Raw genomic sequence first — 23141 nt, forward strand, 5'->3', positions numbered from 1 at the left:
TTGAGCTAGCAGCTGTGAGTGGCGGTAAAAAGATTACCGCCAGTCACAGGCATCAGCTGATGAGTGTACTATACTCATCAGCATACATACTGAGTGTATGATGATGATGGTATTCATCAGCCGGTACTTGTGCAATAAATAAATAATATAAAAAAATAGTGTGGGGTCTCCTTTACTTTTGCTAATCAGCGCAGACAAAACCTTTTTTACCGCCAGTCACAGCTGCTGGAATGTCTCACATGCTGTCATCTGTTTTACAGCATGGGATCCTCCGCGCTATGACTGGCAGTAATGTGTAATGTTACCGTGGGTCACAGACACTGTTTCCTATGCTGTCATACAGCATTCATTTGACTTGGGTCTGGTTCTTGGACCATTTTGGTATCCGAGCTGAACTTTTAAAAAAAGTTTGGTGTTTTTAAACATTTTGGCAGAACCCATCGGACCCGCCCATCCATGGGTTCGCCCATGACTATGTTCACTATTAAAGCTCATAGCGTTATCATTCAATACTCCAGAATAGCAAATCTGTTCAACTAAGCCTCAACAAATTCTTGTTTTGACTCTAAGCTAAGTCTGCAAACTTAATGGCCCATATTACACACCAGCCTCGCTGAAGGGGGCTGTGGAGTAAAATGCATTACATTCATTAAAAGCCCTGCAAATCTTTATGAATTTAGCACATCTTTCAGCTCCGCGTACCACTGTAAAAGATGTACTCCAGTCATCATCTGGACTACATTTCTGTCAAAACTTACAACTACATTGTAGTGTAAATTATGGGCTACACTCTCTCCAGGTAAAGCTTTATCCACTTCTTAAAAAGTTGCTGGAGTTGATCAGGGGTCGATTTAAAATGCCAAAAATCACCAAATTTTTCCACAACTATGACCAAAGCTCCATAATAGAGAGAGGTTATCTATTGAGGGCTGCCATTACATCGATGGCCCTTACATGGTTAATCAGACGAATGTAAGAATAAATTTGGTAAACCTGAGACATAAGGACATGGAGAAAAGATATGAAAAGGAAGTCTAACAAAACCCACTCACTTCCTGGCAATTTGGGTTGACTTTGGCCTTTAATAAATTGAATTTTAGCCTATGGTCCCTATTTTACATCATCTATTATCCCCAGTCACACATAATGCTTGTCATACTAATTGCTGTTTATGTACTAAATGTTGTGTGGCTGTCAACATGGCAGCCCTGTGGCTCTACCTGGACAGCGCTAATATATGATGCTGTAATAGAAGTAACCGAGCACTTGTGTTTGATTTACCTTCCACCTTTTCATCAATAAATCAACAATTCGAAAAAAACACATTTATAAATCACAAAACATTACATGATATATTTCTAATTAGGTAAAACAAGGAGAAATATACATTCGGGGCTGTATACAGTACTCACTAATGGTGTAATAACTCACATAGCCATGTCCGGAGAGAACAGGATATGGAGGTAAAGTAAACTCATGATGCACCATTTAGTGTGAACATTGTGTTCTTATCATATTTCTGCTTTTTGTGACTTTAAAGGAAGGCTAATAACTTATAGATCTGTAGGGGCAGGAACTATGGAAAAGGTGAAGTGTTCTCAGATATTATCTAAAAGTGTGTTAAAGGAATGGATCAAATAGACTTTTTACATTTTCTTCCTAATTAACACCTTATATCGATGCATATTTAGTTTCCAATCAGTTTTTATTTTCTGGGTGTAGACATTTTTTATATTATTATATTTTCTATATACTGTATAATCATGGGGTGTTCATATAGCCTGAGCATTTAAAAATATGATTTATGGTAGATGTATCAATCATAGGCAACAATAGACTAAAGGTACCGTCACACTAAGCGACGCTGCAGCGATACCGACAATGATGTCGATCGCTGCAGCGTCGCTGTTTGGTCGCTGGAGAGCTGTTACACAGACAGCTCTCCAGCAACCAACGATCCTGAAGTCCCCGGGTAACCAGGGTAAACATCGGGTTACTAAGCGCAGGGCCGCGCTTAGTAACCCGATGTTTACCCTGGTTACCATTGTAAATGTAAAAAAACAAACACTACATACTTACATTCCCGGTGTCTGGTCAGGTCCCTTGCCTTCAGCTTCCAGCACTGACTGAGCGCCGGCCGTAAAGTACAGCGGTGACGTCACCGCTGTGCTCTGCTTTACGGCTGACCGGCGCTCACCAGTCACTGCGGGAAGCTGAAGGCGAGGGACCTGAACAGACCCCGGAATGTAAGTATGTAGTGTTTGTTTTTTTACATTTACAACGGTAACCAGGCCTTGCGCTTAGTAACCCGATGTTTACCCTGGTTACCAGTGAAGACATCGCTGGATCGGCGTCACACACGCCGATTCAGCAATGTCAGCGGGAGATCCAGCGACAAAATAAAGTGCTGGACTTTCCCCAGCGACCAACGATCTCCCAGCAGGGGCCTGATCGTTGGTCGCTGTCACACATAATGATTTAGTTAACAATATCGTTGCTACGTCACAAAAAGCAATGATATCGTTATGTGTGACGGTACCCTTAGACCGTGTCGGCCTGGGGCAAGGGCCCACCAGTAATATTGACTCTGGGGGCTCAATGTTCAGCTACAAACATTTATTACATTATCCTCTGCTTCTATATAATAATAAATTGGGCAGTTTGTTGGATGAATGATGAGATGTTCCTTTAGTCTGTACATAGTACTCCTGCACAGGGGCCCACCAGGGAATTAACCTGTTCCCTTGTGGGCCAGTCCGAGCCTGACTAGACATGTTGAGGGTTTTCTAGGCTCTATAACCTGTGCAGAGATGATTCTGCAGGGAGGAGGTAAGCTGTGACAATCATCTATTATGTATTTAAACAGAGGAATTAATAACAAGATGCCAAAAAGCAATTGAACCCTAACTAAAGACCAATAAAAATGAACTTTTAATAAGACTATTTAAGGGAAAAACTTGTAAAATCTGCATAGTCAGTGTATGTCTGTGAACATAAGGATACTGCTTATTCTATTAGAGTCATAGTTGTATTCAATGCCTTAACACCAGTGTATTATTTTAAGGGTAAGGATATAAGGGTGCCACCGTTACCTATATTATTCAGTTTTAAAGTGACCCGTAGACACACTGACTAGCCACTAAACCAAGCTCTTAATCCTCCCCAACATGTTTCACCAGAAGACGGGCTTCATCAGGGAGATGAGGCTATAATATATAAACAGAGGAAAATGTCCATTTCCACCAGGTGATGGTCACTGAACCGTGCAGAATCACAAAGCTCAATACATTGTACGGGTAAAATTTATCTCCCGGCTCCGCAAGATAAATAGACATGCTGCAGTCTTGAAAGACGCGCCGCATGTCTGTCTCCACAGGGAAGCGGCGGGCGCTGGTGAACGCATAGTGGAGATGGGTTTTCTTGAAATTCCATACACTATGCTGTAACATCTGGCAGCTGCGGGTTGGACACTGCAGATGTACGTAGCATCCAACCCACAGCGTTTACTAACCATGGGAACATACCCTGAAGCTGTAGAGAATTTCTCAGCCAAAATAACTTGTTTTAACTGTTTTTTTCTCTAACAAATGCATTGTGTTGAGAACAAGATATTATGACATTTGCTAATATACAAGCCAATATTTCAATAATCTCGGAAAACCCACAACTGGTGTGCCATAAAATAAGTCAATGGTTCTTAGCAAATTAATTAGTATAAGGAGTGAATAAGCTTTAAGCCAAAAGATCAAGTCTACTTGCACGCGTTGCACATTAGTTGCAAATTTGCCAGGCAAATTTGCCAGGAACAAACTTCATCTTCACCTTGCAGACATTTTCTGCATGTAAGATCATATGCAGTGCCGATATTTAAATCCACAGCACGTCAGTATTTCTTTTTACAAAATTTATCGAAGATTTCACCCATGCAATGCATTGGTGATTGTGTCCTTTTAAGAAGCACAAGCGAAACGTTCGTTGGGGAGAAGAGAGGCTGCTGCGTTGGTACTTCATATCTATACACTTGTCACTTTGATGTATGATACTTTGTGGGTTTTATATTATATGGTTTATGCGTCAATTTTGTAAGTCATCATAGAGAGATTTACATTATGTAATTTGCTGTAATTTAGCAGTGAAATTCTCACCCACCGATGTTGGTTTGGGCAAATACTCCCTGAGCGCTTGTAGCCATGGGAATGGCAAGTCATTAATGTAATGGTTTTTCTTTGGAATAAATTGCCACTAAAATTGTTGCTACAAATATGATCATGTGCAGCAAAATAGTGCAATAATGTCAGGTTTTACAACATACTTGCAAAAACTGTGAAAAACTGTGCGTGGTTATGAATAGAGTGGGTGTGGTATCACAGTTTAATACGGATTTTTTACAAACAGAAAATGGAGCATTTTGGATAGTTACGCTCACACACGGCAGACTTAGATTTTATTTTCTGTCTTTCAGATAATTTCAAATGAGCCAAACTATTAAGAGATAAATTAATTTAGAAAATAATGGTGAAATTCAGTCCAATACACAGAGATATAAATAGACAGTCTTAATAAATCTGCCCCATATTATTTCTCATTACTATATGGAAAAAACGGCACCGAAAATAGAGTTAAGAGTTGTACAATCCTGTCGAGAACGCATCCCTTTAAGATATGATAGAAGGCGTAAATATATCAGATTTTGCATTGATGTAAGTAAAGGTAAGGTAAGGTTGGAAGCCAGTAAGAAAGGTACAGAATGTATCTCCATGATGGGAACGAGTATTTATCTATGTGGTCGATGGTTTACATTTACTCACATAATATCATACTATACTCACATGAATTCTACTCTGCAAAAACGGAAAACCCACAATAAGGGATTCACAGAGGATATTGAGGAGTAGTTTCTGAGATCAGATATTAGAATTTACCGGAGTAGTTTCCAGCCCTTCTTCCTCTAGATTACAGTGTGATAACATTTAATTACGGTCATATAGTGATTAATCATTTGAAGAAGCTTAATGGAATTCGAGAAATGAAGTCCTAATAATACTAATCTAAAACCACGTAAATATCACACAGACGATCTCACGTTACTCTTGTATATTAGTCAGCACTGGCAGCCATCAGTACGAGCAACGTGACTTTGGGCTCTTCATGCAGTATAATAACATGAGGCAGGTGACTAAGGGAGAATAAAGGATGAAATAAGCACACATTGCTCATTACAGAGGGATGTGAGGTGGCACCACTATAATGGGCACCACGTATGCTGCAGCATATAGTACATAGTCGTCACATACACAGCAGTGTAATAGTAGATGACAGACGGATACTGTATGGTGAGGTCAGATGGCAAACAGTGGCTATCCCACCTGCACCAGGTACTAAGTCCTCACCAGAGGCAACTGATATGATAAGGGATTACAAGGCCTACACCAACTGGCACTATCTGTAGTAAGTATAAAGTGTATGTCCGACTGACGCGGACTAGTAACACTCGCAGAATTATTACCATCCATTGTAAAAATAACTTCAATATCAACTAATTGCTTCATATATACAGATGTAGCAGAGCTGACTCGTTATTTAGTGTTAGGGGCTGCAGTGTATGAATTCTCAGGTATAATAGAAGATGGTTTACCTGCCGGTCTATGGAAATCACAGGTAACACATGATGATCAGAAATACATGTAGATAATGACAAAACCACCTGTACCTCTTCTGTCAGTCAGTGAGATTATAGGATATAATAGTAATTAACATTATGGGTATAGTATAATAGTATACATACATACATATATATGTACATATATATATGTGAGTGTGTGTGAATATATGTGTATAAATATATATATATATATATATATATAACGTACATGTATATATACTGTATATATATTTATACGTATATATATGAATGTGTGTATGAATATATGTATATATATATATATATATATATACACACATACCCACTGATATATATATATATATACTGTATATCTCAAAAAACATATTCATTCATTGTGTTGCAATATAGGTAGGCTTTATGCTTAACCATATAATAAAAAGAGAGGATGATGAAAAATCATAAATTCCCATAAACGGCGGTAATCATTAATAATAAGTTACGATAAGATCATGCGGCACGGTCTCCTTACCTGGGCTGATCATACTATGCATTCTGTGCGGTGTCAGGAGCTTGTCACGACCAGATACCCCATCTGAGGAAAAACATGATTCACTCTCATAAATTGTCTGCAGCATATTCCAGTCACTGTGAGCAGTTCAGACACATGAAAGCTTCATCACTCTTCTGCATGGAAGCGACCCCTCAGCAGTGTTAACTCCTCCACAGGGGGAGGAGAAGGCACTCACACACTTTGACAATTATTCCATTTTTATACACATATTTACTGTGCTCACTCCCTTGATGGATGTGGCTGCAGCTTCTGCAAAGAGCCAAGTAGCTGCCTAGTATCACAGCCGCTGCCTGTCCTGAGAGCAGGTGCAACAGGAGGCTGGAGCTTAGGGTTTTCTCTGTCTCACGAATGAATGGCAGCATGAAATAAGAGGATGAAAGCGTGAAAAGAAAGCTGAAGACGGATAAATATGTCCGCTGTACTGTGAGAGGAACAATGACACAGCCAGCAGCACCCTGAGGAAGTGCGAGCCCTGTCCTGTATCTGTGCCTTTTCCTCCCTGCATGTGCTTCCTCTCTCTCACCCTCTCAGTCGCTTTCTGCCTGGCTCTACAGTAAAGTTGGCTAAAGCTGGTGATAACTCATTTGCATGTGAATCAACAACAGCCTACAGGCTCCAAAAATAGAACAATGGCCAGCCCAAGCCAAAAATAGGTCAAGCAGGGCCGAGTGGTCGGAGCCTACATTAATGTATTTAAAAATAACCCAGCAAACACAGCTGTCCGGTCCGTGTCTTCAGAGGAACACGGTCAGTCCTCTAAGGTTCAGGGTAGTCAGTCACATTAAGGGCATATAGTCCGGCTAGTCAGAGCAGAACAGCTCCTACTAACATACATCTATACACACGTGGTCAAAATTGTTGGTGCCCCTCTTTTAATGACAGAAAAACCCACAATGGTCACAAAAATAACTTGAATCTGAGAAAAGTAATAATAAATAAAAGATCTATGAAAATGAACTAATGAAAGTCAGACATTGCTTTTCAGCCATGCTTCCAATGAATAAAAAAAAAAATTAAACTCATAAAATAGGCCTGGACAGAACTGATAGTACCCCTAAAGATAATGTGACAAAAGGGACATGTTAAATCAAGGTGTGTCCACTAACTAGCATCACAGGTGTCTACAATCTTGGAATCAGTGAGCGGGCCTGTATTTAGGGCTACAGATACTCACTGTGCTGTTTGGGGACAACATGGTGTGTATCACACTCAACATGGATCAGAGGAAGCGAAGGAAAGAGTTGTCTCAGGAGGTTAGAAAGTGATTACAGTTGCACATATTATTCAGAAATTTTAGATCCATGGGACTGCTGCCAACCTCCCTGGACATGGCCGAAGGAGGAAAATTGATGACAAATCAAAGAGACGGATAATACGAATGTTGACAAAAGAGCCCAGAAAAACTTCTAAGCAGGTTAAAGGTGAACTTCAAGTTCAAGGAACATCAGTGTCAGATCGCACCATCCGTGGTTGTATGAGCCAAAGTGGACTTCATGGGAGACGACCAAGGAGGACACCAGTGTTGAAAAAAAATCATAAAAAAGCCAGACTGGAATGTGCCAAACTACATGTGGACAAGCCACAAAGCTTCTGGGAGAATGCCATATGGACAAAGGAGACAAAAATGGAACTTTTTGGCAAGTCACATCAGCTCTATGTTCACAGATGGAAAAATGAAGCATATCAAGAAAAGTACACTGTCCCTATTGTGAAACATGGAGGAGGCTCTGTTATGTTCTGAGGTTGCTTTGCTGCATCTGGCACAGGGTGTCTTGAATCTGTGCAGTGTACAATTAAATCTCATGACGATCAAAGGGTTCTAGAAAGAAATTTACTGCCCAGTGTCAGAAAGCTTGGTTTCAGTTGCAGGTCATGGGTGTGGCAGCAGGATAATGACCGAAAACACACAGCTGAAAACACCCAAGAATGGCTAAGAGGAAAACATTGGAATATTCTGAAGTGGCCTTCTATGAGCCCTGACCTAAATCATATTGAGCATCTTTGGAAGGAGCTGAAACATGCCGTCTGGAAAAGGCAACCTTCAAACACGGGACAACTGCAGAAGTCTCATTGACCGTTACAGGAATCGTTTGATTGCAGTGATTGCCTCAAAAGGTTGTGCAACAAAATATTAAATTTAGGGTACCATCATTTCTGTCCAGGCCTATTTCATAAGTTTTATCTTTTTTTTAATTCTGTGGAAGCATGGTTGACTTTCATTTGTTAATTTTCATAGATTTTTTATTTATTATTACTTTTGTCAGATTCAAGTTATTTCTGTGACCATTTTGTTTTTTTCTGTCATTAAACGAGGGGTACCAACAATTTTAACCACATTTGTATATGTCACTATTAGTGTTGAGCGATACCGTCCGATACTTGAAAGTATCGGTATCGGATAGTATCGGCCGATACCCGAAAAGTATCGGATATCGCCGATACCGATATCCGATACCAATACAAGTCAATGGGACACCAAGTATCGGAAGGTATCCTGATGGTTCCCAGTGTCTGAAGGAGAGGAAACTCTCCTTCAGGCCCTGGGATCCATATTAATGTGTAAAATAAAGAACTAAAATAAAAAATATTGATATATTCACCTCTCCGGCGGCCCCTGGACATCACCGCGGGTAACCGGCAGGCTTCTTTGTTTAAAATGCGCGCATTTAGGACCTGAGGAATGACGTCGCGGCTTCTGATTGGTCGCGTGCCGCCCATGTGACCGCCACGCGACCAGTCAGAAGCCGCAACGTCATTCCTCAGGTCCTAAATTCCTAGAATGAGGAGTTTAGTGCCTGAGAATGACGTCGCGGCTTCTGATTGGTCGCGTGGCGGTCACATCGGCGGCACGCGACGAATCAGAAGCCGCGACGTCATTCCTCAGGTCCTAAACGTGCTCATTCTAGGAATTTAGGACCTGAGGAATGACGTCGTGGCTTCTGATTGGTCGCGTGGCGGTCACATGGGCGGCACGCGACCAATCAGAAGCCGCGACATCATTCCTCAGGTCCTAAACATGCTCATTTTAAACAAAGAAGCCTGCCGGTTACCCGCGGTGATGTCCAGGGGCCGCCGGAGAGGTGAATATATCAATATTTTTTATTTTAATTCTTTATTTTACACCTCACTATGGATCCGATACCGATACCCGATACCACAAAAGTATCGGATCTCGGTATCGGAATTCCGATACCGCAAGTATCGGCTGATACCCGATACTTGCGATATCGGAATGCTCAACACTAGTCACTATACAAAATATAGAGCTCAGAGGTGTAGCCGAAAGCTGCTAGGCCACAAACTGTACCAGAGCCCCCCAAACTATATGGTTGTAACCGATAATGTGATCACTATTTATCTGAGAGATTGGAGGTCTTACAACGACAGACAAAAGATTGTCAATAGAGGCATAAGTATACAAGTGTATGAGGGGAAACCAAGGCCTAGCCTCAGCATAAGAGGAAAGTGTTTCTGAATTCTGAAGGATAGGAAAAAGGAAAATATTGCGGCACATGCCTAATCCTGCCCAGTCCTTTTTCTGCGTCAACTAAAAAATAGTGCCCCTAGTGAAGCCCCTTACTGCTCCCACAAAATTTAAAGTACTCTTTTATAATCTCCACATGAAATGACACATTGAAAATATCACAATAAAAGGCTGCACATTGCACAATAATATCCCCACATTGCCCCCTTACACACAGTATGATGCTGGCACAATTCCCCCTATATATTGTATAATGATGATTCCATACACATTATGATGTCCCCACAGTACTCCTCCCACATAGTCTCCACATGTCTTTACCACACAGAATAAATTGCCTCAGTGCTCCCCCACACATTATGATGCTCCAACACAGTATAGGGGGCATTGCTATAACCCACTTGAAAAGGGGATGTCACAACTCTGTTGTCAGGTGTCACGGGACCAGGGGCTCCTTCGCCATCCCTAAAGTGCTCTAGCTTGCACTATTCCCTGAATTATCTCTGATGGTAAAGACACCAGGGCAACGTACATTGACTTAGCTCCTAAATATGCCCTCAGTCTGTACCTCTCCCCCACCCAGGGAAGAGGGAAGTAGTAGCGTACCATATTACACCAACCAGACTAACAAGGTAATACAAACAGGGATAAAGGAAAATACCAATCATACAAATATACTCACACAAACAGCAGAGGTAAACACCGGGGAGTGGAGGATGGGGTAAAACCAAAGTAGGAGAAGGACGGGAATTAGCACACACCCAAATCCTGACTACAGTTACAGATAAATCCACCAAAGTCTTCTCAAACAACAACCACAAATGACCATCTCCTAACCAAGAGCTCTTAACTGAGCAGGTTAACCCTTGCACTGCTAAAAGAAACCTGCACCATTTATAATGAAGGCGAAGTGCTTATAGTTGGTGCAGGAGTAGGAGAATTCATACACTATGGTCTTCTGGCTCTTCTTTGTCATGGTAAACCCGTGACAGAGAGTCTGGTTTTACAGGGAAAATATAACTTTGTTGTAAATTTTAAAACAAAATCTTCTAGTTGACTTGTCATTGGCTACAATAGAACAAAGTGAAGGTTTTGGAGTGGCCATCTCAGTCTCCTGACCTCAACATCATTGAGCCACTCTGGGAAGATCTCAAGCTCGCAGTTGATACTAGACAGCCAAAGAATTTACAAGAACTGGAGACTTTTTGCCAAGAAGAGTGGACAGCTTTATCATCTGAGAAAATAAAGAACCTCATCCACAACTACCACAAAAGACTTCACGCTGTCATTGATGTTAGAGGGAGCAATACATGGTATTAAAAAATGGGGTATGTGAACTTTTGAACAGGGTCATTTGAATGTTTTGGGATGTCATTATGATTTCAAAAGAGAAAACACAGTAGATTGACAATAATGACTTCACCCAACCACTAACCATGAGTGGAGAAAAAGTTTTGGTGTTATCATTCATATTCTCTGAAAAAAGGCCAGGAAATCAAAAATTCTGCCGGTGTATGTAATCTTTTGAGCATAACTGTATACAATGTGGCAATTATCAAACAAATTTAAATTTACAATGAAAGAACTATGCGTAAATACACTGCAATATATAAATGCAAAAAATGCATTGTTTCATAAAGAAAGTAAGGTACTTAGTTAATGCATTTTTTAATCAATAAAACATAAAAGCCATCCCACCATGATAATGTGTATCCAATCAGGATGGTACCTAACTCTAGTGACTCACCTGGCTTTGTGCCAATGGGACTGAAGTAGAAGATGGCAGAGCAGGACTAGTGCATGATTGTGTTTAAAACCCATCTAGGCAAATCTGAGTGGTTAAAGGTGCCAGGCAGGCATTGATCCTGTCTCTTCCCTGTCTATTTGAGTCACAAGGGTTTGGGACTATCCTGATTGGGTACACCTTGTTGTAGTGGAATGGCTTTTAAGTTTGTTTTTTATATTTAAAAAAATGTTAAATGAGTAGCCTATTTTTTTTTTACGTGTATAAGATTTATATTTATATATGCATATATTCTTTAATTTCAAATATACATTATGTAAAGCTGGAAAGCAGAACCCACATAGGAAAACTGGGAAACAGGGAGTGCATACACCAAAATAGAACAGACAATATTTTATTAATAGATCATAAGAAAATGAATCAATTAAAATTAAAAACAGCTATCTTGTGTCAAACAAAGAGACACTGCAAAGGAATATAGTTCATGAATAAAACAATTTTTTATAACAGTATAGTCAAGGTAATTACTGGTGTATCTCACAAAATTAGAATATCATCAAAAAGTTAATTTATTTCAGTTTTTCAATACACTCATATATTAGATAGAGTCATTACAGAGTGATGTATTTCAAGTGTTTATTTCTGTTAATGTTGATGATTATGGCTTACAGCCAATGAAAACCTAAAAGTCATTGTTTCAGTAAATTAGAATACTTCATAGCACCAGCTCGTAAAATTATTTTAAAATCCAAAATATTGGCCTACTGAAATGTATGTTCAATAAATGCAGTCAATACTTGGTCGGGGCTCCTTTGTCATTAATTACTGCATTAATGCACCGTGGCATGGAGGCGATCAGTCTGTGGCACTGCTGAGGTGTTATGGAAGCCCAGGTAGCTTTTATAGCAGCTTTCAGTTCATCTGCATTGTTGTGTCTGGTGTCTCTCATCTTCCTCTTGACAATACCCTATAGATTCTATATGAGGTTAAGGTCAGGCGAGTTTGCTGGCCAATCAAGCACAGTGATACTGTTGTTTTTAAACCAGGAATTGGTACTTTTGGCAGTGTGGACAGCTGCCAATTCCGCTGGAGAATGAAATTGCCATCTCCAATAAGTTTGTCGGCAAAGGGAAGCATGAAGTGCTCTAAAATTTCCTGGTAGATGGTTGCGCTGACTTTGGTCTTGTTTAGGGTTGAGCGAAACAGGTCGGCCAATTTCAGAAGTCGCCGACTTTTGGCAAAGTCGGGTTTCATGAAACTCGACCCGACCCCTGTGTGGGGTCGGCCAATGAGGTCGGCGATCTTCTGAATCTGGTATCGGAATTCCGATACCGAGTTCCGATATGTTTGTGATATCGGGAATCGGTATCGGAATCCATATTTAAGTGTAAAATAAAGAATCAAAATAAAAAATATTGATATACTCACCCTCGGACGCGCCCTGGTACTAACCGGCAGCCTTCCTTCCTAAGAATGAGCGCGTGAAGGACCTGCGGTAACGTCGCGGCTTGTGATTGGTTGCGTGAGCGGTCACATGGTCGCTCATGTGACCAATCACAAGCCACGACGTCATCTAAGGTCCTTCACGCCCTCATTCTTAGGAAGGAAGGCTGCCGGAAAGAAGCAGAGCGCGTCCGAGGGTGAGTATATACCTAATAGGAATATACTCACCCTCGAACGCGTCAACGGTTTTTGCTCCGTTTTTTTAACTGTGCACTAAAGGAGTTAACAAGTGTTAATAAGACTGGTCTTATAAGAGCAGTGAGTTTACTTAGCCAATATCTTTGGTAATTTATTTGTACGGCCCCAATCAATATACCGACCTCCTGTATATTTTTCCTTTCAGTGAATTGCTGTAATTAGGTGTACATATAGTACAAAAACAGCCATAACAGAAGTAAGTAAATTTATTTTTATTTTTTTTCAGCCTGAGTTTAGCGCGGTGGTTGCAGTATTATTAACATTTATATACACCTTCTACCTTGTTTTACAGTACCATATAACGGATATTATTTTGGTTAGATTTTCCAAAAAATGAGGAAGTCTGGTGGAAGAGGCCGTGGGTGGTGGTTGCCAGCTGGTACTGATGGTGGTGGTGGTGGTGCATCTGGTCGTAGTGGCAAAAGCACAATAGCACCTAAGGCTGGAAGTGTTGAGCCAGTGTCATCGTCTGGCTACACAAGGCCTCGAAGGCTCCCTTTTCTGGTAGTAGGAAAACGGCTTTTAAAGGGAAGGTACCGCGTTTGTAGGTCATTAATAAATCACTGTAATGTAGCATAACATGCTGCTATAAGCAAGTTTGAAATGCATGTGAAACAGATTTCATGTGTTATATGAGTTTAAAGAATGCACTGGGGGCTGACATCTTGGTTTTGCAGCAGTAGCAGGGCACTATCAGTGTCAGATTACGGCACCCCATGGACATAGGAGATAATAGACTGGCGCTGACCCTATCTGTAACATTGCAGCAGCATTAGCAGTGAGCTGGGCACGCCTCTGTGGGCTGCACAACTGACTGCTGTAGGTGTGACTAGCTGCCATTTTATTATAGCCTTGTGCTATCTGCCGAGCTCCACTTACTCTCTATCGCAGGACAGAAGAAGCCCTCACTGCTCCTCTGTACTCCAAGCAGGCACACATCCTCTGCTCCTCACATGCTGCCCTGTGTGCTTCTCCTGCTGTGTCTCCACCTCCCCCTCACACACAGTCCCTGTGATCTCCTGTTATGGACCTGGTGGTTAGGAGCACCAGGAACGACCTGATGGTTAAACTCACACAAGACAAGCTCTGGGAAGTGGGAACTCTGCTGACCGCAACCCCTAATCCTATCACACAACTAGAAATAGCCGTGGAGCGTACCTAACACGGCCTAGACGCCTCTTCATAGCCTAGGAGCTAATTAGCCCTAGAAATAGAAAATAAAGCCTACCTTGCCTCAGAGAAATTCCCCAAAGGAAAAGGCAGCCCCCAACATATATTGACTGTGAGTAAAGATGAAGTCACAAACACAGAAATGAAACAGGATTCAGCAAAGGGAGGCAAGACTTACTAAACAGACTGAGGATAGGAAAGGTATCTTTGCGGTCAGCACAAAAAACTACAAAAAGACCATGCAGAGTGTGCAAAAAGACCTCCGCACCGACTCACGGTACGGAGGTGCCACTCTGCATCCCAGAGCTTCCAGCTAGCAAAACAAAATCATGATAGCAAGCTGGACCAGAAAACAATGAACAAATAATAACTAGCAGGGACTTAGCTTCTGCTGGAGTAGACAGGTCACCAGAAAGATCCAAGAGCGAACTGAACCAGTACAAGAACATTGACAGCTGGCATGGAGTAACGATCTGAGTGGAGTTAAATAGAGCAGCCAGCCAACGAATAAACTCCGTCACCTGTGGAAGGAACCTCAGAAGCAGCAGCACCACTCACAGCCACCAGAGGGAGTCCATGGACAGAACTCGCCAAAGTACCATTCATGACCACAGGAGGGAGTTCGATAACAGAATTCACAACAGTACCCCCCCTTGAGGAGGGGTCACCGAACCCACACCAGAGCCCCCTGGCCGATCAGGACGAGCCAAATGAAAGGCATGAACTAGATCGGCAGCATGAACATCAGAGGCAAAAAAACAGGAATTATCTTCCTGACCATAACCCTTCCACTTGACCAGGTACTGGAGCTTCCGTCTCGAAATACGAGAATCCAAAATCTTCTCCACCACATACTCCAACTCCCCCTCGACCAACACCGGGGCAGGAGGATCAACGGAGGGAACCATAGGCGCCACGTATCTCCGCAATAACGACCTATGGAACACATTATGGATGGCAAAAGAAGCTGGAAGGGCCAAACGAAATGACACAGGATTGAGAACTTCAGAAATCTTATACGGACCAATGAAACTAGGCTTAAACTTAGGAGAGGAAACCTTCATAGGAACATGACGAGACGACAACCAAACCAAATCCCCAACACGAAGTCGGGGACCAACACAGCGCCGGCGGTTAGCGAAACGTTGAGCCTTCTCCTGGGACAATGTCAAATTGTCCACCACATGAGTCCAAATCTGCTGCAACCTGTCCACCACAGTATCCACACCAGGACAGTCCGAAGACTCAACCTGCCCTGAAGAGAAACGAGGATGGAAACCAGAATTACAGAAAAAGGGCGAAACCAAAGTAGCCGAGCTGGCCCGATTATTAAGGGCGAACTCAGCCAAAGGCAAGAAGGATACCCAATCATCCTGATCAGCAGAAACAAAGCATCTCAGATATGTTTCCAAAGTCTGATTAGTTCGTTCGGTTTGGCCATTGTCTGAGGATGGAAAGCCGAAGAAAAAGACAAATCAATGCCTATCTTAGCACAAAAGGACCACCAAAACCTCGAAACGAACTGGGAACCTCTGTCCGAGACGATGTTCTCCGGAATGCCATGCAAACGATCCACATGCTGGAAAAACAATGGCACCAAATCAGAGGAGGAAGGCAATTTAGACACGGGTACCAAATGGACCATCTTAGAGAAGCGATCACAAACCACCCAAATGACCGACATCCTTTGAGAGACAGGGAGATCTGAAATAAAATCTATGGAAATATGCGTCCAGGGCCTCTTCGGGACCGGCAAGGGCAAAAGCAACCCACTGACACAAGAACAGCAGGGCTTAGCCCGAGCACAAGTCCCACAGGACTGCACAAAAGAACGCACATCCTGTGACAAAGAAGGCCACCAAAAGGATCTAGCCACCAAATCTCTGGTACCAAAGATTCCCGGATGACCCGCTAACACCGAACAATGAACCTCAGAGATAACTCTACATGTCCATCTATCAGGGACAAACAGTTTCTCCGCTGGACAACGGTCAGGTCTATCAGCCTGAAATTTCTGCAGCACACGCCGCAAATCAGGGGAGATGGCAGACAAAATTACCCCCTCTTTGAGAATACCCGCCGGCTCAGGAACATCCGGAGAGTCAGGCACAAAACTCCTTGACAGGGCATCAGCCTTCACATTCGTAGAGCCCGGAAGGTACGAAACCACAAAATCGAAACGGGAGAAAAACAGCGACCATCGAGCCTGTCTAGGATTCAACCGTTTGGCAGACTCGAGATAAGTCAAATTCTTGCGATCCGTCAAGACCACCACGCGATGCTTGGCTCCTTCAAGCCAATGTCGCCACTCCTCGAATGCCCACTTCATGGCCAACAACTCTCGATTGCCAACATCATAATTGCGCTCAGGAGGCGAAAATTTTCTAGAAAAGAAGGCACATGGTTTCATCACCGAACAATCAGAACTTCTTTGCGACAAAACAGCCCCTGCTCCAATCTCAGAAGCATCAACCTTGACCTGAAACGGAAGTGAAACATCTGGATGGCACAACACAGGGGCAGAAGAAAAACGACGCTTCAACTCCTGAAAAGCCTCTACAGCCACAGAGGACCAATTGACCACATCAGCACCTTTCTTGGTCAAATCAGTCAACGGTTTAGCAACACTAGAAAAATTAGCGATGAAGCGACGGTAAAAATTAGCAAAGCCCAGGAACTTCTGCAGGCTCTTCACAGATGTCGGCTGAGTCCAATCATAAATGGCCTGAACTTTAACAGGGTCCATCTCGATAGTAGAAGGGGAAAAAATGAAACCCAAAAATGAAACCTTCTGAACTCCAAAGAGACATTTCGACCCCTTCACAAACAAGGAATTCGCACGAAGGACCTGGAACACCATTCTGACCTGCTTCACATGAGACTCCCAATCATCCGAAAAGACCAAAATATCATCCAAATATACACTCATGAATCTATCCAGGTACTCTCGGAAGATGTCATGCATAAAGGACTGAAACACAGATGGAGCATTAGAAAGCCCGAATGGCATAACCAGGTACTCAAAATGGCCCTCGGGCGTATTAAATGCTGTTTTCCATTCATTGCCCTGTTTAATTCGCACAAGATTATACGCCCCTCGAAGATCTATCTTGGTGAACCAACTAGCCCCCTTAATCCAAGCAAACAAATCAGACAGCAGCGGCAAAGGGTACTGAAATTTGACTGTGATCTTATTAAGAAGGCGGTAATCAATACAAGGTCTCAAAGAGCCATCCTTCTTGGCCACAAAAAAGAACCCTGCTCCCAACGGTGATGACGATGGACGAATATGACCTTTCTCCAAGGATTCCTTTATATAACTCCACATAGCGGCGTGCTCTGGCACAGATAAATTAAACAGTCGGCCCTTAGGAAACTTACTACCAGGAATCAAATTAATTGCACAATCGCAATCCCTATGAGGAGGTAGGGCACCGGATTTGGGCTCTTCAAATACATCCCGGTAATCTGACAAAAACTCAGGGACTTCAGAAGGAGTGGAAGAGGAAATTGACAGCAATGGAACATCACCATGTACCCCCTGACAACCCCAGCCGGACACAGACATAGATTTCCAATCCAAAACTGGATTATGGACCTGTAGCCATGGCAACCCCAAAACGACCACATCATGCAGATTATGCAACACCAAAAAGCGAATATCCTCCTGATGTGCAGGAGCCATGCACATGGTCAATTGAGTCCAGTACTGAGGCTTATTCTTGGCCAAAGCCGTAGCATCAATTCCTCTCAATGGAATAGGATGCTGCAAGGGCTCCAAGAAAAAAATCACAGCGCCTGGCAAACTCCAAGTCCATCAAATTCAGGGCAGCGCCTGAATCCACAAATGCCATAACAGAATAGGACGACAGAGAGCAAATCAGAGTAACGGACAAAAGAAATTTAGACTGTACCGTACCAATGGTGGCAGACCTAGCGAACCGCTTAGTGCGCTTAGGACAATCGGAGATAGCATGAGTGGAATCACCACAGTAAAAACACAGCCCATTCCGACGTCTGTGTTCTTGCCGTTCAACTCTGGTCAAAGTCCTATCACACTGCATAGGCTCAGGCCTATGCTCAGAGAATACCGCCAAATGGTGCACAGCTTTGCGCTCACGCAAGCGCCGATCGGTCTGAATGGCCAAGGACATAGACTCATTCAAACCAGCAGGCGTGGGAAATCCCACCATGACATCCTTAAGGGCTTCAGAAAATTGCCGCCAGGGCACACTCATTCCACTGAGTAAGCACAGACCACTTTCTAAACTTCTGACAGTACACCTCCGCTTCATCCTGACCCTGACACAAAGCCAGCAAGATTTTCTCTGCCTGATCCACTGAATTACGTTTATCATAAAGCAATCCAAGCGCCAGAAAAAACGCATCTACATCACGCAATGCAGGATCTCCTGGCGCAAGGGAAAATGCCCAGTCTTGAGGGTCACCACGCAACAAAGAAATAATGATTTTTACTTGTTGAACGGGGTCACCAGAGGAGCGGGGTTTCAAAGCTAGAAACAATTTACAATTATTTTTGAAATTCAGGAACTTAGATCTATCCCCAGAAAATAAATCAGGAATTGGAATTCTAGGCTCCAACATCGGATTCCGAACCACAAAATCTTGAATGTTTTGTACCCTTGCAGTGAGATGATCTACACAAGAGGACAGACCTTGAATGTCCATATCTACACCTGTGTCCTGAACCACCCAAAGGTTAAGGGGAAAAGAAAGACAAAACACACTGCATAAAGGATTCCTTTATATAACTCCACATAGCGGCGTGCTCTGGCACAGATAAATTAAACAGTCGGCCCTTAGGAAACTTACTACCAGGAATCAAATTAATTGCACAATCGCAATCCCTATGAGGAGGTAGGGCACCGGATTTGGGCTCTTCAAATACATCCCGGTAATCTGACAAAAACTCAGGGACTTCAGAAGGAGTGGAAGAGGAAATTGACAGCAATGGAACATCACCATGTACCCCCTGACAACCCCAGCCGGACACAGACATAGATTTCCAATCCAAAACTGGATTATGGACCTGTAGCCATGGCAACCCCAAAACGACCACATCATGCAGATTATGCAACACCAAAAAGCGAATATCCTCCTGATGTGCAGGAGCCATGCACATGGTCAATTGAGTCCAGTACTGAGGCTTATTCTAGGCCAAAGCCGTAGCATCAATTCCTCTCAATGGAATAGGATGCTGCAAGGGCTCCAAGAAAAAAATCACAGCGCCTGGCAAACTCCAAGTCCATCAAATTCAGGGCAGCGCCTGAATCCACAAATGCCATAACAGAATAGGACGACAGAGAGCAAATCAGAGTAACGGACAAAAGAAATTTAGACTGTACCGTACCAATGGTGGCAGACCTAGCGAACCGCTTAGTGCGCTTAGGACAATCGGAGATAGCATGAGTGGAATCACCACAGTAAAAACACAGCCCATTCCGACGTCTGTGTTCTTGCCGTTCAACTCTGGTCAAAGTCCTATCACACTGCATAGGCTCAGGCCTATGCTCAGAGAATACCGCCAAATGGTGCACAGCTTTGCGCTCACGCAAGCGCCGATCGGTCTGAATGGCCAAGGACATAGACTCATTCAAACCAGCAGGCGTGGGAAATCCCACCATGACATCCTTAAGGGCTTCAGAAAATTGCCGCCAGGGCACACTCATTCCACTGAGTAAGCACAGACCACTTTCTAAACTTCTGACAGTACACCTCCGCTTCATCCTGACCCTGACACAAAGCCAGCAAGATTTTCTCTGCCTGATCCACTGAATTACGTTTATCATAAAGCAATCCAAGCGCCAGAAAAAACGCATCTACATCACGCAATGCAGGATCTCCTGGCGCAAGGGAAAATGCCCAGTCTTGAGGGTCACCACGCAACAAAGAAATAATGATTTTTACTTGTTGAACGGGGTCACCAGAGGAGCGGGGTTTCAAAGCTAGAAACAATTTACAATTATTTTTGAAATTCAGGAACTTAGATCTATCCCCAGAAAATAAATCAGGAATTGGAATTCTAGGCTCCAACATCGGATTCCGAACCACAAAATCTTGAATGTTTTGTACCCTTGCAGTGAGATGATCTACACAAGAGGACAGACCTTGAATGTCCATATCTACACCTGTGTCCTGAACCACCCAAAGGTTAAGGGGAAAAGAAAGACAAAACACACTGCAGAGAAAAAAAAATGGTCTCAGAACTTCTCTTATCCCTCTATTGAGATGCATTAATACTTTGGGCCAGCTGTACTGTTATGGACCTGGTGGTTAGGAGCACCAGGAACGACCTGATGGTTAAACTCACACAAGACAAGCTCTGGGAAGTGGGAACTCTGCTGACCGCAACCCCTAATCCTATCACAGAACTAGAAATAGCCGTGGAGCGTACCTAACACGGCCTAGCCGCCTCTTCACAGCCTAAGAGCTAACTAGCCCTAGAAATAGAAAATAAAGCCTTCATTGCCTCAGAGAAATTCCCCAAAGGAAATGGCAGCCCCCCACATATATTGACTGTGAGTAAAGATGAAGTCACAAACACAGAAATGAAACAGGATTCAGCAAAGGGAGGCCAGACTTACTAAACAGACTGAGGATAAGAAAGGTATCTTTGCGGTCAGCACAAAAAACTACAAAAAGACCACGCAGAGTGTGCAAAAAGACCTCCGCACCGACTCACGGTGCGGAGGTGCCACTCTGCCTCCCAGAGCTTCCAGCTAGCAAAACAAAATCATGATAGCAAGCTGGACCAGAAAACAATGAACAAATAATAACTAGCAGGGACTTAGCTTCTGCTGGAGTAGACAAGTCACCAGAAAGATCCAAGAGCGAACTGAACCAGTACAAGAACATTGACAGCTGGCATGGAGTAACGATCTGAGTGGAGTTAAATAGAGTAGCCAGCCAACGAATAAACTCCGTCACCTGTGGAAGGAACCTCAGAAGCAGCAGCACCACTCACAGCCACCAGAGGGAGTCCATGGACAGAACTCGCCGAAGTACCATTCATGACCACAGGAGGGAGTTCGATAACAGAATTCACAACAATCTCCAGTAAGCTACACTCACAGCCTGCAGAGAGGGAGGTGACACCTGGAGAGAGAGAGCAGGGCAGCTGACAGGACAGGGATTAAGGTGGGGGAAGGGGGATGGCAAGAATGTTATTCACAAAAAATGCTGCTGAGCCCACTGTGTTCTGCTCCTCTGTAAACAATCTGTGCTTCTGATGCAGTAACTGCTGGTGATAGCAGGTCACAGGGCAGTCAAACACAAAATGGTGCTGCCCTGTGATGCTGCTCTTCATTCTGCCCCAGGGATATTAGACCACCCAAAAGGGGAGGGAAATGGTGATGTCAGCAGTTACTGCCCCAATTTTGCTGCTAACAGTACAGCTTGTAAGTCTTACTATAGCTGCTTCATGTCTAAAACGGAAAATGCTCCCCCTAGTGGTAAATATGTATATTTGTAATAATATAATAATAATAATTTTTATTTATATAGCGCCAACATATTCCGCAGCGCTTTACAAATTATAGAGGGGACTTGTACAGACAATATACATTACAGCATAACAGAAATACAGTTCAAAACAGATGCCAGGAGGAATGAGGGCCCTGTTCGCATGCTTACAAACTATGAGGAAAAGGGGAGACACGAGAGGTGGATGGTAACAATTGCTTTAGTTATTCGGACCGGCCATAGTGTAAGGCTTGGGTGTTCATGTAAAGCTGCATGAACCAGTTAACTGCCTAAGTATGTAGCAGTACAGACACAGAGGGCTATTAACTGCATAAAGTGAATGAGAACATGATGCGAGGAACCTGAAAACAATAGGTTTTTTTTCCCTAAATAGGCCACACAGAGATCGTTAGGTTAATACATTGAGGCGGTAGGCCAGTCTGAACAAATGAGTTTTTAGGGTACGCTTAAAACTGTGGGGATTGGGGATTAATCGTATTAACCTAGGTAGTGCATTCCAGAGAATCGGCGCAGCACGTGTAAAGTCTTGGAGACGGGAGTGGGAGGTTCTGATTATTGAGGATGCTAACCTGAGGTCATTAGCGGAGCGGAGGGCACGGGTAGGGTTTTAGACTGAGACCAGAGAGGAGATGTAGGGTGGTGCTGAGCCATGGAGTGCTTTGTGGATGAGGGTAGTAGTTTTGTACTGGATTCTGGAGTGGATGGGTAGCCAGTGTAATGACTGGCACAGGGTAGAGGCATCGGTGTAACGGTTGGTGAGGAATATGATCCTGGCAGCAGCATTCAGGACAGATTGGAGCGGGGAGAGTTTGGTAAGAGGGAAGCCGATTAGTAGAGAGTTACAATAGTCCAGACGAGAATGAATAAGTGAAACAGTAAGAGTTTTTGCAGAGTCGAAAGTAAGAAAAGGGCGAATTCTAGAAATGTTTTTGAGATGCAGGTAAGAAGAGCGAGCCAGTGATCGGATGTGGGGGGTGAATGAAAGGTCAGAATCAAGGATGACCCCAAGGCAGCGGGCATGTTGCTTTGGAGTAATGGTGGAACCGCACACGGAGATGGCAATGTCAGGCAAAGTAGAGGGAGAGAACACAGGGAGTTCAGTTTTTGACAGGTTTAGTTTCAGATAGAGGGAGGACATGATGTTAGAGACAGCGGTAAGACAATCACTGGTGTTTTCTAAAAAGGTCGGCGTGACAACAGGAGAAGAGGTGTATAATTGGGTGTCGTCAGCATAGAGATGGTACTGGAAACCAAATCTACTGATTGTTTGTCCAATCGGGGCAGTATACAACGAGAAGAGGAGGGGGCCTAGGACTGATCCTTGAGGAACCCCAACAGTAAGGGG

At 43.2% G+C, this 23141-nt stretch overlaps 1 protein-coding gene across 2 annotated transcripts in view; it reads right to left on the minus strand.

The window, feature by feature from the left end:
* Positions 1-23141, minus strand: part of HDAC9 (histone deacetylase 9) — a 774871-nt gene that overhangs the window by 231729 nt on the left and 520001 nt on the right. Inside the window, exon 4 of one of the 2 annotated variants that reach the window (XM_069729825.1) lies at positions 6153-6215. The exons of the other annotated variant lie outside the window; for it this stretch is intronic. Coding sequence (XP_069585926.1) covers positions 6153-6215 — 63 coding nt within the window. The remainder of the gene's footprint in view (positions 1-6152; positions 6216-23141) is intronic. 2 annotated transcript variants of the gene reach the window in all.

This window comes from Ranitomeya imitator, chromosome 6, assembly GCF_032444005.1.
Source record: "Ranitomeya imitator isolate aRanImi1 chromosome 6, aRanImi1.pri, whole genome shotgun sequence".
Classification (NCBI taxonomy): domain Eukaryota; kingdom Metazoa; phylum Chordata; class Amphibia; order Anura; family Dendrobatidae; genus Ranitomeya; species Ranitomeya imitator.